At 46.3% G+C, this 17267-nt stretch overlaps 1 protein-coding gene across 1 annotated transcript in view; it reads left to right on the top strand.

The window, feature by feature from the left end:
* ATXN10 (ataxin 10) overlaps positions 1 to 17267 on the top strand; it is a 159408-nt gene that overhangs the window by 54698 nt on the left and 87443 nt on the right. Inside the window, exons 7-9 of the mRNA XM_062202698.1 lie at positions 4668 to 4833; positions 11879 to 11987; positions 15313 to 15479. Coding sequence (XP_062058682.1) covers positions 4668 to 4833; positions 11879 to 11987; positions 15313 to 15479 — 442 coding nt within the window. The remainder of the gene's footprint in view (positions 1 to 4667; positions 4834 to 11878; positions 11988 to 15312; positions 15480 to 17267) is intronic.

Here is a 17267-nt window from a genome sequence, read left to right as displayed (position 1 = left end):
TAGGATAAGACCGTGCTTTTCAATTGCATGTTTATGAGAATATCTGGTAAGTCAGAAATTTAACACACCTAATTTACCACATTCTGGATCTACACAGTGTTTCTTTAAGAGCCATCTCCATCTTTTGTGCTATGGGTGTTAGTTGCTTTTATTGTGAATACGTTCTCAGGGAAAACTTTTTTATGTTTAACAGACTTGACAGACACCTCTTGTTATGTAAGCCAGCTACTGTCTCAGGCACTTCATAAGTATTGATTGATCATCACATTAGCCCTAGAAGGTCCCTACCCGCTGTGCCCGCAGTGTTGATGTGTCCATGGGGAAGAGGGGTTAGGTGGCCCAAGCTCGCACAGCTGCTCGGTGGCATCCTGGTCTTGGATCCAAGGGGTCTGACTCCAGTCTGTGCTATGACTGTGGCGCGGTGCTGCAGTGGGTCACAACTGTCTTGGATGTCCGTGTGAGGTCACACGTGTTGAGTGCCTGTGATTCTTTGCTGTGAGGCTGTCTGTCCTACTGGCCCACTGGCCGGGACGCTCCCTTCCTGTTGAGGAATACGGGAAGGATGAGTAACAATCCCTCAGTTTCATTAAAAGATAGATTTAAGGGAGGTGGGGTTTTGCTTGCTTTTTTTTTTTTTTTTTTGTGCTCTCTTAATTACACACAGATACTCATGGAGGCAACTTATACCATAATTTTTTAAAAATGTATTTGACCACTTAGGATCTAAGAAAGTGGGACCTCAGTGCAGAAGGAAGTGTCATTTTCCACAGGGGAAAAATCTGCAAACACTTGTTAGCCCTTTGTAGGTTTAGTGACGGCGACCTTCACCTGGTGCATTTCAGTGGGAAATTGTTGACTCCTGGGACAGTGACACCGTCCTCTGCTCTCCTTGGGCTGCTGAGGCTGGTGGGACCTAGTGGCTACTCTGAAGGGTCCAGGGGCCTGCCTTCCTGCTTTGCTAGAACCGTGGTACACGGAGTGCATTCATAGCTGTAGTGCGGGACATCTCTTGTAAATGTCACTGGAGAGAAACAGGTGCTGGGCTTCAGAACCTGGGATGGGAGAGAAGGAGGAGCGCCCCCTGTGGCCCGTGGCGGAGTAGGCAGGGTGTTGCCAGGGTGGTGTTGTGTGAAGTGAGTGTGGGCATTGTTGGGCTGAAGGAATAGTTTAAGCCAGTGCAGATGAAGGGGTCTTTGATGCATTTGGGTACCATCAGCTACTCCAGTTATTTTAGAATAAAAGGCATTCATAAAGGGAGCCAGAGGGAAGCGTGCTGAGCAGGAAGGCCAGGGGTGGGCTTTGTTGGAGTAGCAAAAGAGTGTTTTTTGGTTCATTCAGTGATTATTTATCGAGTGTACCATGCAGGAATCCCTCCCCGCAGAGCTTGTGTTCCCCATGCCGGGCGGTGGGTGGTAGATGCTTAGCGTGGTGGAGGGGCCCACAAAGCCCCGCGGGCGTCGGAGTCCTGGCAGGGAGCTCTGAGCCTACTACAGCGACTGCCTCACAGCTGGGTGCTGATGCTGCCGGGCGCGGAGCGAGGCTGGAGCGAGGGGCTGGGTGTTCCTGGGAGTGCTCAGAGTCTGGGGGAGGAGAGAGAGCGCTTGCCTTCCCTTTGGCCTCCTTTGAGTACTAGTGATGTGTTCAGAACTGTACGTAGTAGATTAATGGGATTTAAAGGATTCGTTTTTCTCAGAGGGATGCGTAGTCAACTTGTCTCCTGTAGATATGGAATCCTTGGGAGATCCGAGAAGATGGCACTTAAACACACAAAATTAGAGCATTGGATGGAATTAGGCGTTACCAGCTCGCAGCCATTAGCACAAGTCCACATGTATGGAGTGCCGGCCGGGGGCCCACGGAGCTCAGTGGTGCATGTCCTAGGTGCATTCGCAGGGCACTGGATTGGAAGTGGAGCAGCTGGAACTTGAGCTGGCGTCCATATGGGATGCTGGCACTGCAGGCCATGGCGTAACCTGATACATCACAATGCTGGCCCCATAAATGATTTTTTAAAAATATTTTATTTATTTGCTTGAGAGGTAGAGTTACAGACAGCAAGAGGGAGAAAAAGAAAGGTCTTCCATCTGCTTTTTTTTTTTTTTTTTTTTTTAAGATTTATTTATTTGAAAGAGTTACAGAGAGGTAGAGAAAGAGAGAGGTCTTCCATCCGCTGGTTTACTCCCCATATGGCCACAGCAGCCGGAGTTGCACCGATCCAAAGCCAGGAGCCAGGAGCTTTCCCCAGGTCTCCCACGTGGGTGCAGGGGCCCAAGGACTTGGGTCATCTTCCTCTGCCTTCCCAGGCCACAGCAGAGAGCTGGATCAGAAGAGGAGCAGCCAGGACTCGAACTGGCGCCCACATGGGATGCTGGAGCTTCAGGCCAGGGTGTTAACCCGCTGCGGTGCAGCGGCCCCCCACAATGATTTTTATGGAAAGTTTTCTACTTGAGTAAATGACTAGATAGATAGTCCTGTGTGATTCCTTTCTTTTAAGAGAAAGGGTAGTTTTTGTTGGTGCTTAGAGGTAGGAAGGTTGGAGAGCTGGTGGAGACTTAGGGGAAGGTGACCCAGACACCAGCACAGTCTGCAGAGCAGCCCTGGCGGTGGGGCTGGTGTTGGCCGTCCTCCGTCCTCAGGGACACCTGAGCGTAGTTTGTGTTTCTCTGTTTTCTTCCCTCAGTCTCTGCCCGTCTCTTTACATCTTAGACTTCACATACTGGTAGAGCACAGGAGTGTGCAGGTGCCAACCAGGGATGTGGCTGATGGAAAGCTGGCTTCTGTAGTCTGCTTTCTGAGGGAATTAGTAATTCCCGTTCCCTTCAGCTCCTGCAGATCTGCAGTTCATCTGTGTAGAGCCCTGGTGTCTTCACCTTGCTGCAGACGGCTCTGGGCTCCTCCGCGGGGCCGTGGCTCTGGCCTTGCTCTGACCTCGTGCACGTTCCTTCCCTCGCTGCTTTTCTCTAGGTGCAGCCTGTCCATCTCTTCTTTCTTTACACTGCTGTTTGTGGATACCTGTGGTCTAATGTGATAAAATTGCTGTTTTTCTGTTATATTGCCTGTTTGAGTTACAGCCAACGAGGTACTCAATTTCCTGAAGCCCAGGATGGTGACTGACACCTGCTAAAATGCCACATTGTCTAGTCCAACTTACACAGAAGTTTCTAGAGCAGGCGTTGGGGACACACTGAATTGGTGGCTTCCTCCCTGGTATTCCTGGAATATCATCCTGTCTGGGGAACTTCACTGTTAGAGATAACATAGGATTACGGGAAAACAACACATCCCTCAAATGAGAGGGTTCGTTGTTTACTTTGAATTAATAAGTGCTGTAAGAAATCTTACTGGGTGAGGTTTGTGGAGGACGTCTTCAGGCTGGCCGGCTTTCCCATCTGGTAGCTGTAGCTTCATTTCTTACTTGAATCAGGAAGCAGTTTGTGTCTTTCCTCCCCTCTCTCTCCTTTGCCCGCCCTGCCTTCCTGTTTTAAGACTTAACTATTAGTTAATTGAAAGGCAAAGTTACAGAGGTGGTGACACAGAGTGAGAGAGCTCTTCCATCTGTTGGTTTCACGCCCCTAAATGGCTGCAATGACCAGGCCAAAACCAGGAGCCAAAAACTCCATCTGGGTTTTCCACATGGGTGCAGGGCCCAGATACTCAGGCCTTCTGCTGCTTTCCCAGATGCATTAACAGAGAGCTGGATCCGAAGTGGAGCAGCCAGGACTCACATGGGATGCCTGTATCACAGGATGTGGCTTCACCTGCTGGGCCACAGTGCTGGCCCCACTTTCTTCTCCCCTAAAAATTTATTATTTATTTGAAGGGCGGAGTTAGACACACACACACACACACACAGAATGTCTTTTCATAAGAAATGCTCCATGCCTAGTTTAAGTGTATTTTCCTCATTTGCTAAGCGTTTTAGCTATTCATACCCTTCTAGTGCAGAAATAAATGCAGATTACACATAAAGTCTTAAAATGTGACTTGGGGCAAATATCCTGCCTGATTAATGCTAGATCAGTTTCCCTGTGTGTAACCCCATTTTCCTTAGGGAGAAGGAAAGTGATTGTTGAAGAGAGATTTATTCACTCTTTTAAGTGTTGATGTAAAAACTGCATGGGTTGGTCTTCAGATTTGTGTTTCTGAAACTGAAATAATTGAAGAGCTACACACAGGAAAGATGGGAAATGAGTGGACATAGCAGCTGCCCGGGGCAGAGGTTGAGTCCTGGCTGACTCTGCGTGGCGGTGTGACATGGGCCGTGCTCATTAATCTCATGAAGCTATGCTTGCCTGTGTGCAGTGTGAAACTAATGACGGAGCCAGCCTCAGAGATTCTTGTGACAGTTAAGTACGATGTGTGTGAGTGGTGAATGAATGTTAGCTAACTTCACTTTGCGATTGCTTTTATTGTAGATGTATTTGGGAAACTTAAACTGACAGGATTTATGAAATGTTGAATTGTTTCAGTACTTAAAGTAATGGATATAAAGAGAGCATTAGACCCTTCCTGTTTCTGTAGCAAATTCACATCAGAGAGATCAGGATTTAAAAAAATTATTGATGAAGAGTAACTTTATTCATAAAGTACTTTTCACAGATACAAGTATTTTTAACCTTGTGTGATTGAGGCTTCAGACGCTCATACAAGATCTTGTGTGCTTACAGGGTTACCTTGTTAGACCTTGTAGTGGCCAAGCTGGTGGGTGACGAGCCGCTGACCCCAGACCACCTCAGTGCCTTTCTGCGCCACGCCGAGCTGATGGCCAGCTCCTTTGTGGACCAGTGCGGGACTGTGCTGAAGCTGACGTCCGAGCAGCACCCCGAGGATGCGGTATGGAGACAGGTTTCATGTTCCCCGTGAGATAGCTAGAGATTCTTACTCAGTCTTCTATGAGAATTCTGTTTTGAAAGATTAAAATCTATGAAATGAGTAATGTATCCTTAGAATCAGCCCATACAGGCAGCGTCAACAGTGCTCGCATTCTGTCATCCAAAGCTAGTGGTTACACAGTCCTGGCTGTGCTTTGCCGGGCAGCTCCCCTCAGCGGGCGCTGTGTACCTAGACACGTGCATGGAGGTTTCTGTGAAAGGTGCAGGCGCGCTGTGCTGGCTGCTTCCAGGTTCCCGTTCTCCCAGTGTGAGCCCAGGAGGGCATGTCTGGCCTGGTAGATTTGTGGTGCGGCATAGATGGTGGTGTGGCACCCCCCCCCCCCCCAATAGATACATACAGTTGCACATATTTGTAGGGTAAAGGCGTATACAGTTTTAAAGTTTTAATACACATTTCCAAATTGCCTTCTAGAAAGGTTGTGTCTTTTGTCCATTAAAGGAGATTCCCAGTCACACGCCATCCTGGTTCAGTGCTTCAAGCATTTTTTGTTTTGGTTAAGCTTAGCCAGGATCATTGAGGCCTTGTCTTTACCGAGGGCTTAGAAACCAGCATACGGTGTTCTGTTTACATCCTGTTCATCTCAGAATTTCTCTTTTATCTTTACTTCTCCTTCCTTCTGTCTTAAAAGTTGGGATTGTTCTTCCTGGAGTACAACAAGGCGGTGAAAAGGAGCGCTCGGCTGTTAGGACGCCGGGGTGGCTCTCAGAGCTGCTGCCCGGGAAGCCGGGCGGAGCAGACAGCACACTGTAGGGCTGTCTTCCTGTGCGGTCCTGTACAGCCAGCCTCACGAGGGGTGACAGGAAACAGGTTCCCTGTGGGAGTGGCAGTCAGCGGTCAGCTTGGTTGCAGAGGATCAAGAGGAAGATTTCTGGGTAACGGAAATGTTAGCATAACTGCCGACCTTGACACGGCTCTGTGCTGTGCACTTAGGCTGAATGTGTTCTATAGCATGTAAATTACATTCCCATAAAATTGATTTAAGCACATTTTAAAAAATAATAAAGAGGTCGTTTATGTATTGATAGAAACAGGCAGAGAGGGAGTAGCTGAAGCCGGAGTCACAGTGAATGGTGAGGCTGGCGGGGGGGCCCTGGTGTCCAGTGTCTGCAGAGGGGGGACGGGATTTGGAGTGGGAGGGCTGGGTGGTAGCAGCGTTAACTCCTATTGTGACTGTGGCTGTTCATTGTGTGCGGGCCTTGGCCTCTTTGTGCATGTTCGGGACCCCTTTGCACTTTTTTTTTTCTAAGATTTATTTATTTATTTGAAAATCAGAGTTACATAGAGAGAGAAGGAAAGGTCTTCCATCCGCTGGTTCACTCCCCAGTTGGCTGCAATGGCCAGAGCTGCACCCATCAGGAGTCAGGAGCCAGGAGCTTCTTCCGGGTCTCCCATGCGGATGCAGGCCCAAGGACTTGGGCCATCTTCTGCTGCTTTCCTGGGCCATCGCAGAGATCTGGATCGGAAGTGGAGCAGCCGATATGGGATGCCAGCACTGCAGGAGGCGGCTTTACCCGCTGTGCCACAGTGTTGGCCCCACCCCTTTGCTCTTGATCTGTGCTGTGTTGTGTAGGCCAGGGTAGGTCTCCCTGGACCTGTCAGGAAGGGAAGTTTGTGCTCAGGGCCTTGCCCTTCCTTTCTCAGGGCGGACTTGCCTTTGCTTCCAGCAGGAGGAGCAGTGACTGGAGTGAATTCTCTAGGAGGCGGGGAAAAGGCAGGAAAACTTGGTACTTGCTCAATCACAGCTTTAACCATTGAAGGCACTTGATGTTTAATTAGTGGTGAGTGTGGTGTTAACCACCGGGTGGGCATTTGACTTGTGGTCACGATGCCACTTCCCGTATTGGAGAGCCTGGGCTTGATCCACCTCTGTCCCGCCTCTGCTCACGCAAACCCTGGGAGGTAATATTTAGGAAAAATTGTGTTTTTCCTTCAAATAATTTTTATCTGAAGTGGAAAGAATTACTATATACTAGTAGAATAGAACACTGTAGGCAGGTTTCTTATGGAAACCAAAAGATTTTCACATTTTGAATTTTTTTTTTTTTATTTGACAGGTAGAGTTATAGATAGAGACAGAGAGAAAGGTCTTCCTTCCATTGGTTCACCCCCCAGATGGCTGCCACAGCCGGCGCACTGCGCCGATCCGAAGCCAGGAGCCAGGTGCTTCTTCCTGGCCCAAGTGCTTGGGCCATCCTCCACAGCCCTCCCAGGCCACAGCAGAGAGCTGGACTGGAAGAGGAGCAGCCGGGACTAGAACCCGGCGCCCATTTGGGATGCCGGCGCTGTAGGCGGAGGATTAACCAAGTGAGCCACGGCGCCAGCCCCCACATTTGGAAATTTATTACCTATGTACTTGTGACTTGTGCATATTAATGAATATCTTATACATCAAGTTGAAGTTAATAAAAAAAGTCACGGAAGTTTTAAAGAAAACCTCTGAAGTCAGTATTTAAATATACCATATGCTCAGTTGTGTATTGGGGCTGTCCTGTACTGACTTTTGAGTTGATTATTACCTATTTAGAGATCCGTGACCTGGTTGTTGAAGTCACCCATGGTGACAGTATTTATACCCTGAACATCAGCCAATGCTACAGGACAGGGCTCCCCCCAGTCTGCTTTACCCACTCTTCCCCAGCCAGTTTGCCAGCGAATCACAGGTCTTTTTAGGACAAGAGATTCATTGAACTTCTTATAATGCCATGATTAAAAAATGAAAAGAAAAATAATTGTATTCATAGCATCTGTTTTTCAGTTTATATAGTTGTTAGCTTCAAAGTTTTATTTGTATGTTATTTATAAAGATAGTTTTGCGTTCTCACAGTAATGTACTTGTTTCCGTCTTTTGATGTGTTTTGTGTACTGCTCGTTTCCAGTTTTTGATGTTTTTGCTATTTCTAACGTGTCTGAGATTCAGTTTCCTGAGTTTTGTTCACTTACCAGGATTCTGGCCATTCTTTGGGCTTTATATCTCCTGATACTCATAGTATCTGTTATACAATATGGTGTTTAATATGTAAATATCTGTGCAGTAAATGAAAATAGTGTTCTTTCATTCCACATGCTGATAAGGACTTAAATTTTTGTATTATGCCAGTAATATTTACTTTGTTGTTAAAAAAAAAAAATGAAGTTGAATTCAATGAAAGAAGTTTAAGGAGTCTTTTGGCCCAGCCTCCATCTGTTTTCTACACCTCTATCTGTGTATACTATTTTTATTTTTCTTCAAGTTTTTGTATATACATGTCATACACAACTGTATTTGTCTCCCTTTTTCATGAATTACATATACTGTTAATCACCTTACTTTTTACACTTATTTGTGATATAACTTAAAAAAATTTTTTTTAAATTTTTTTTAAAGGTTTATTTATTTATTTGAGAGACTGAGTTACAGAAAGGGAGATCTTGGTCCGCTGGTTCACTTCCCAGATGGCCACTATAGCAGGAGCTGGGCTGATCCAAAGCCGGACTTTCTTTTTTTTTCTTCTTCTTCTTCTTCTTCTTTTTTTTTTTTTTTGACAGGCAGATTTAGACAGAGAGAGAAAAATGTCTTCCTTCTGTTGGTTCACCCCCCCAAATGGCTGCTGTGGCCGATGCTCTATGCCGATCCAAAGCCAGGTGCTTCCTCCTGGTCTCCCGTGCGGGTGAAGGGGCCCAAGCACTTGGGCCATCCTCCACTGCCTTCCCAGGCCACAGCAGAGAGCTGGACTGGAAGAGGAGCAACCAGGACAGAATCCGGCGCCCCAACCTGGACTAGAACCCGGGGTGCCGGCGCCGCAGACAGAGGATTAGCCAAGTGAGCTGTGGCACCGGCCAAAAGCCGGATTTTCCACTGCTTCCTCAGGCTATTAGCAAGAAGCTGGATTGGAAGTGGAGCAGCTGGGAGCACCCATGTGGGAAGCTAATGCCACAGGCGGAGGCTTAACGTTCCACACCACAGCAGTCGAACAAATGTATTGCATATTTTAGTAGTAGAATGGCGTTTCAATATATAGATATATAATACTTTTTCCATTTGTTCCCTGTAGGCAGTTGATTTGCTTTGAGGGTTTTTCATGTTTTTTTGTTTTGTTTTGTTTTGTTTTTTGTTTTTGGACCTTTACAAATAGTACTACCATAAACATCCTTATGCAAACGCCTTTGCAATTTTGGACAGGTAAACTGGGATTATAAATTCTCAGAAATTGAAATGCTGGATCAGATGGTATGTATTTAAAAATTTTAGAGATGTTTCTAAATAGCACCCAGTACAGCACAAGACTGTATTGGCTACAGCCTTTTATAAATCTGATTTAATTACCATTTCTCTTTGAAGATTTTAAAAAAGATTTATTTATTTATTTGAAGGCAGAGAGACAGAAAAAGGAGAGAGAGCTACAGATACCTTCCATCACTCCCTGGTTCCTTCCTCAAATGACGGCAGTAGCCAGATTTAGGCCAGGCCAAAGCCCAGTGTGGCCCCAGCACTTGGGCCAACTTCTGCTGCCTTCCCAGGTACCTTAGCAGGAAGCTGGGTGGGAAGTGGAGTAGCTGGGGCCCTGCATTCCAAGACAGGATGCAGGCGTGTGAGCCCTTCTTCTCACCACGCCACTGGCTCTCCTGCCCCTTTTAAAAGGTTTTCAGGGGCCAATATAGGCATTGGCTTTGCATATTAGGTTAGCTTTTAAAATCCATTTCTTAAAAAAAACATTTTCAGAAGAGCAATCTTTTCATTATATGTATAGTATCCTCCCCCACACCTCCTATGGTTAATTTTGTATTTGAATTTATTTTTGGTATTCTTAACCTTTTAGAAGGCGTTTGTTTTTAAGAATCTGTTTAATGTAATCTTTTTAAAAAAATGTTGCCAGTTAGATCTTCCATCCACTAGTTCACTCCGCAGATGGCTGCAATGGCCAGTGCTGGGCCAGGCTGAAGCCAGGAGCCAGGAGCTTCCTCCACGTCTCCCATGTGGATGGCGGGGGCCCAAGCACCTGGGCCCTCCCCTTCCACTGCTTTTTCCAGGCTGTTCTCAGGAAGCTGGGTTGAAACTGGAGCAGCCAGGACTTGAACCAGTGCCCATATGGAATACTGGCTTTACCCGCTCCACCACAACACCGGCCCCAGACTTAGTCAACTTTGTTTTTAGTACCGCTAGAATTTTTTTAAAAGCATACTTAGGAAGATGTAAAACCTTTGTTGGAAAACTGAGTTTATATCTTGATTTCTTTTGTTTAGTAGTCTGTGGTCCTGCAAAGTTGTTTTTTCTCTGTGCCCATTTTCTTTACCTATAATATAGATTGTATTTTGATGTAAGCATTTAGTATCATGACTGTTACATAACTAATGTTCCCTAAATGGTAACTATTAATGATTGTTAGTGAGTATATAATTTGTAAGTGAATATGTAATTTAGTGGATATATAATTTGCTAAGTTCACCTATGTGTGTGTACGTATGTATATAGAAGTTTGTGTGTGTGTGTGTGGATCCAGTTTTGGATTTTCAGGTTTTACAGAGGGGATCAGTTAAGATGTTAACAACTTGGAGAAGGAATCAAAGAGCCATATGTTTATCTGCAGTAAGGAAATGCTGAGATGAATGTACTGCTAACAAATACAAAAGCTGGTCTACCCATAAGGCACTGATCACTTGCATTTTAGCCAGAATTTCTGTGGAACAGAGCCGCTTGAGTTATTACTGGTTTTCTGTCATGTGTGAAGTTGGGAAATAGCTCAGAGACACTGAGGGTGGGGTTAACCGGGACTGGTTTTTTTCTAACTACTACAGAATCCTTCTGAATGTTGTTCCTTAGATTTGGCCATTTTCTCTACCCTAGTTCCTGATTTAATTACCACAGTTCACTAATGCTTTTAAATATCTGGAAAGACATTTTCTCATTACTCTTATTTTTTAAAAACATCTATTTTTATTTATTTGAAAAGCAGAGTTATAGAGACAGAGAAGGAGAGACAAAGAGAGATCTCTGTCTCCTCCTCACCCTCCATAACTCTGCCTTTCAAATAAAGAAAATAAATCTTTTAAAAAAGGAGCAACAAAATTATGAAGAATGAAACAGAAGCGTTAACTGTGTACACAAATAATCATTTTGACAAACAGCAGACATCTGCCGTCAGAAGCGTAAGACTGTGTGTCGTTATGTGTCTTCTTGAATGAAGTCAGAAAAGATCTTATTCAAGCACAAATACCTCCCAGCAGAGGGGGAAACGTTCACCGTCACTAGCTCTGCGATGGCATTTATGCAGGTTCTTCCTGAAGCATTCCCCGCACACAGGCTCCCCTTTGAAGTGCAGATATCCTGTGTACTACATTAATTTCTGATCCACAGGAATCCTGTAAAATACTCTGGTTGAAGTAGCTGTGGCTTTAAAAACTTGCATTATTTCTGGGTGAATAGATTAAGTATTGTGATGGATTGGAAAAGATAATTTTAAAATGTTAGCCACATAGCTACTAAATAATTTGTCAGACTACACAACCAAGAAACTACCAACTGCATGGCTTTAAGTAGTGTATATAAAACTTGAAATGCATTTTTGTATTGATCTTAAACCTACTTTTAATGTTTGGGGAGGAAGAGTGGAATGTAGATGAAAAGTTGGAAATTAGTACCACATTAAGAATCTTGAGAAAATCCAGTCACCCCACAGGGCTCCACCTTGTTAGACAGCTGACCAGATTCCTGTCTCCAGTTACCCTCCCCTCAGAGGGAGGTGAGCACGTGCAGACAGCGTGCAGACAGGAGGACTGTCTGGGGTCAGGTCCAGAGGAGCCAGAACTCCAGCAGGGTTCTCCCTGGAAACAGGTGAAGGGGCTTTGAAGCCAGGGCCTCAGCATGATAATGAAACAGGAACTCCTGGTCACTTTGGATGAAGCCACAAGCAGACTCCATACCCTGAAGACTGGGGAGGGTCGGGTCTTCAGATGTACTTCCAAGGTAGCTTCAAATGCACTTCCCAGTTACATTGCTTTTTCTTTTTAGGAGGTACTGGCTACAGTTAGGCTGCTGGATGTCCTGTGTGAGATGACGGCTAATACCGAGCTGCTTGGCTATCTGCAGGTTTTTCCTGGCTTGCTGGAAAGAGTGATTGGTGAGTGAAAAGTGACACATAGTATTTCTGTTAAGAGATCTTTGACTTGGGGCTTGTGCTGTGGCTCACTTGGTTAATCCTCCACCTGTGGTGCCAGTATCCCATATGGGCTCCAGGTTCTGGTCCCGGTCGCTCCTCTTCCAGTCCAGCTCTCTGCTGTGGCCCATGAGTGCAGTGGAGGATGGCCCAAGTGCTTGGGCTCCTGCACCCGCATGGGAGACCAGGAGGAAGCATCTGGCTCCTGGCTTCGGATTGGCGCAGCACTGGCTGTGGCGGCCATTTGGGGAGTGAACCAATGGAAGGAAGACCTTTCTCTCTCTCTCTCTCTCTCTCACTGTGTAGAACTCTACCTGTCAAAAAAAAAAAAAAAAAAAAAAAAAAAAAAAGATTTGACTTTTCATGTTGCAATACAGATTCAAGCACAAATCCTTGATTTTCAGTGTGTCCTCCACACTTGGAGAGGGGTCATGGCATCACAGCGAGCAGCTCAGGCCTGGGGACCACGGAAGCCTGAGCTGGCCTTGTGGTTTTCCACTTCCTTCTGTGGACCCAGGACCCTTAGCAGGCCTGTGTGCAGGGGTGCACGGGGACCCAGGACCCTTAGCAGGCCTGTGTGCAGGGGTGCAAGGTGGAGGCTAATCCTTGGCAGAGGGTGTAGTGATGATGGGGTCCAGGGAAGTCATTCATGATGGAGATTTTTATATTACTGTAATGTGAAAATATTTGTCAGTAAATTTTCCCCAATTCTTGGAGTACCTAGAATAGGCCTTGACACATACCATGCGTTTGATTTTTTTTTTTTTTTTTAAAGATTTATTTGAAAGGCAGAGTTACAGAGAAGGAGGGAGGGAGGGAAGGAGGCAGAGAGAGCACGAGAGAGTGTGTGCAAGAGAGAGCCTTTGCCCGCAGGTTTGCTTCACTCCCCAAACAGCTGCAATGGCTGGGCTATGCCAGGCTGAAGCCAGGAGCCTGAAGCTTCCTCTGGGTCTCAGACGTGGGTGTAGGAGCCCAAACACGTGGGCCATCTCCACTGCTATCCCAGGTGCATTAACAGGGAGCTGGCTCAGAAATGGAGCAGCTGGGACTTGAATTGGTGCCCATATGGGATACCAGTGTCATAGGCCTAGGTTTAACCTGGTATGCCACAACCCAGCCCCGTGCATTTGATTCTTAAAAGAAAACTTTTAAACAAGAAGCCATTGGTTGAAGTATTTTTTTTTTTAAGACTCATTTTTTTATTTGAGAGAATTACAGACAGAGTGAGTGTGATCTTCCATCCGCTGGTTCACTCCCCAAATGGTTACAGTGGCCGGAGCTGGGCTGATTGGAAGCCAGGAGCTTCTTCCAGGTCTCCCACGTGAGTGCAGGGGCCCAAGCATTTGGGCCATCTTCCCCTGCTTTCCCAGGCCATTAGCAGGGAGCTGGTTTAGAAGTGGAGCAGCCTGAACTGGTGCCTATTTGGGATGCTGGCGCTGTAGGTAGGGGCTTAACCTACTATGCCACAGCACAGGCTCCTGGCTGAAGTATTACCATCTTTGCTAAAAATCTGTTTGCAAGGGGCTCGCGCCGTGGTGCACTAGGCTAATCCTCCGCCTGTGCCAGCATCCCATGGGGCGCTGGTTCTAGTCCCAGTTGCTCCACTTCCAGTCTAGCTCTCTGCTGTGGCCTGGGAAAGCAGTGGAGGATGGTCCAGGTGCTTGGGCCCCTGCACCCGCGTGGGAGACCAGTAAGAAACACGTGGCTCCTGGCTTCGGATTGGCGCAACTCCGTCCGTTGCAGCCATTTGGGGAGTGAACCAATGGAAGGAAGACCTTTCTGTCTCTCTCTCTCTCTCACTGTCTGTAATTCTACCTGTCAAATAAATAAATAAATAATCTTTTTTTTTTTTTAAGCTGTTTACAAAATAATTCACATGGACTGCGTTTCTGTGGTTAGCCATGCCTGTGTGTTGCTCTTCACCGTTTAATGTTTTTCCCTTTGGGAAGATACTCAGTCTGGACAGGAGCGCTAAGAAACACGCCTTCCCGTGAGGACATGTCGATGAGCTGGTCTTCGGAATCCTGTATCGGTGGTGTTGTGTTTGAGTGCGATACCGTTAGTTACAGTTAAAGCACTGTGGACCTGGGAAACTGCATCCTTGTGCAGGTGTGGGCTACATGCTCCCTCTGGCACGGGCCCTGCGTCCTCGCTGTGGGGCTGAGGAGGTGGTGTCTGTCTGCAGTGATGAGGGTTCCATGAAATAATGTGGAAACACTGCGGTACAGCTCCTGGAAGATAACGTGTCTTGTAGACGCTGGAGGTGTTCATGGATCTCAGCGGTGCTCCTTGTCTAGGAGAACACACCCTGCCGCCGGGCTTCCCAGCCACTGAGGGGAAAGCAGGGTGGGGCCTGTCCTTTGGACTCAGCCGACTGCGGTTGTCGGATGAGTTCTTTGACAAAGTTGCTGGAAAATTGTTAGCTACCTTTTTTTTGAGTAAATGGAAAGTCCAAATGAGGGTGATCGTGACTCACCTCCCCAAATGGAGTGAAAGCTTTTAAAGAAGAAGGCAGGAGAGCTTTCTGGTCGTTGGCAAGGGCCGGCGTTTGGCCTGCTGGTTGAGGCAGCAGATGGGATGTCCACATCCCGTGTTGGAGTGCTCGGGTTGGACGTCCAGCCCCAGCTCCTCACCACAGCCAGAGGTGGCTCGCAGGGGAGGCCAGCACTGAATTCCTCACTCCTGGTTGAGCCTCAGCCGAGCCCCAGGCATTGCAGGCATGTGGTGAGCGAACCAGTACATAGGAGTTCTCTTCTCTCTCAAGTAAATAAATTAAAACAAATAAATAGGAAGGAAAACATCCGATGTTCTACCTTTATTCCCATTTGATCTATTAAAATAAGTTACGTTTGTTATGGAAAATTAACACAGGCTGGCGCTGCAGCTCACTAGGCTAATCCTCCGCCTGCGGCGCTGGCATCCTGAGTTCTAGTTCCGGTCAGGGCGCTGGATTCTGTCCCAGTTCCTCCTCTTCCAGTCCAGCTCTCTGCTGTGGCCCGGGAAGGCAGTGGAGGATGTCCCAAGTGCTTGGGCCTAGCACCCACATGGGAGACCAGGAGGAAGCACCTGGCTCCTGGCTTGGGATCGGCGCAGTGCACTGGCCATAGTGGCCATTTGAGGGGTGAGCCAATGGAAGGAAGACCTTTCTCTTTGTATCTTTCTCTCTCTCACTCTCTCAATGTCTAACTCTGCCTGGCAAAAAAAAAAAAAAAAAAAAAAAAAAAAATTAACACAAAATACTCAAAATTATTTTTCCATGGAAAATAAAGATTACTCTTTTTTGTTATAGATCTTTTACGACTGATTCATGTAGCTGGAAAAGACACCATAAACATCTTTAGTACCTGTGACTGTATCAAAGCAGGTGATGTCTCCAGTGTGGCTGAGGGGTTTAAGTCTCACCTTATACGTCTGATTGGAAATCTGTGTTACAAAAACAAAGATAACCAAGACAAGGTAAGATTATCTTTTAGAATGTGTCACACACATATGATTTCATTTAGAATTAGAAGATAATACATAATATATACTCATTTTCTTGGAGTTTAAACTCGAGTTACTTAGAAAGTAGGTTGAGAGAGAGATATACATACATGTATTGTATGTATAACATATAGTTCCCCCACAGATAAACATAGTATGTTATATTTGTTTTAATGTTAATTTTCTTGTAATTTTATGTTGTCTTTTCTTCGTCCTTAGGAAATTTCAGCCAGTCTCCTTTCTTGTAAATTGTTGATGTTTTGCCTAAGCTTGTGCATTTTAAACAGCCTTAGTTCATGGAGACAACAGTCAATAAAAACAGATACTTCCAGGGCTCAGAAAAATTTCTAGTACATAGTAAAGCATTTAATAAACACCATCATTACAAGAAAAAAATCCAACAAAATATTATACGTCTGTATCCTACTTTATGGATGGCAGCATCATATCCCTTTTGTTCTATGTGTTTCAAAATGGATGAAATACTTAGATTTGAAGTCTTTAGAAACCCAGTAGTCTGCTTTTAGAAACTTCCTTTGTACTGAACAGCTTAGAGGTCGTCATGCTGACCGTGTGAGGCAGCGTTCTGTAGAGATGGCGAGAAAATACTTCTCATTGCGTGGGCTTCCCTTGTCTTCCTGGAGTTTTACTTGGGGTTGCATTGTTTTACCTCATTCCGTCTCTCTGTGGCAGATCTTATTTTCTGAGATGACCGCAGAAGTATTTGTCACATCGCATTATTTGCCCTTTGACTTTGCCACTCCCCTGGCCGGAGTTGACATCTCTTACTCTGTCCCTCTGAAATGGGGCAGGCCCTGGGCCTGCTTCAAACGCGAGCCGTGGCAGGAGTGACCCTGTGCCGCATCAACAGTCTGGCAGATTCTGTTTCTGGCTTCTTGTGCGTCCGCGGCATCTGAGGAGAGCAGATCCCTGAGCTCACCTTGCTGTAATCTGGTGAGCTGTGTGGGGAATCTGTTTCACGCGAGATCCCAGTGGAGGAAGGAGCACCAAGGCCCCCAAGGGGTGTGCTAGGCCCTCCTGGAGGTTCCTTACCTGCTCAGCTGATGCTCCAGAGGTAGGCTGAGCCCTGTGCAGATTCATGACCCATAATATTGGGAGAAAAACCGGAAAACTGGGCAGGGGGTGGGGACAGTAAGTGGACAGATCTCCTGTTGATAGCCCAGGAAGCGACTGTTGGATTGATCCTGTGGCAGGTAACAGTGGATTAACTGGATACAAGACAGCTCTGTGAAGACACTCAAATTTGACATAAGTAGGCAGATTCTGTAGTGAAACTGATGCCTTTTATCTAAAAGATTATTTATTTGAGAGGTAGATTTACAGACAAAGAGAGAGAGGGAGAGACAGAAAGGGCCTCCTTCTGCTGATTCACACCCCAAATGCTGCACAAGCAGAGCTGCGTCGATCCGAAGCCAGGAGCCAGGAGCTTTCTCTGGGTCTCCCACGTGGGTGCAGGGGCCCAAGGACTTGGGCCATATTGTACTGCTTACCCAGGCCATAGCACAGAGCTGGATGAGAAGCAGCTGGGACACAAACTGGCGCCCATCTGGGATGCCGGTGCTACAGGCGGAGGCTTAGCTATGTTAAGCCTCCAAACTGACATTTAGAATAAGCGATGGTACAGTTTGTGTTGTTCATGGCAGTTGAAATTCTTATACAAATTCTGCATCTTTCTAGTTTGAAGAATCAATGAATAGCTTGTGGGCAACCTGGAAATGAGAAAGCAAGCCTCAGGTTCTG

The sequence above is a fragment of the Lepus europaeus genome, chromosome 10 (assembly GCF_033115175.1).
Source record: "Lepus europaeus isolate LE1 chromosome 10, mLepTim1.pri, whole genome shotgun sequence".
Classification (NCBI taxonomy): Eukaryota; Metazoa; Chordata; class Mammalia; order Lagomorpha; family Leporidae; genus Lepus; species Lepus europaeus.
The sequence above is the reverse complement of the archived record's forward strand: the minus strand, read 5'-3'. Positions and strand labels throughout refer to the sequence as shown.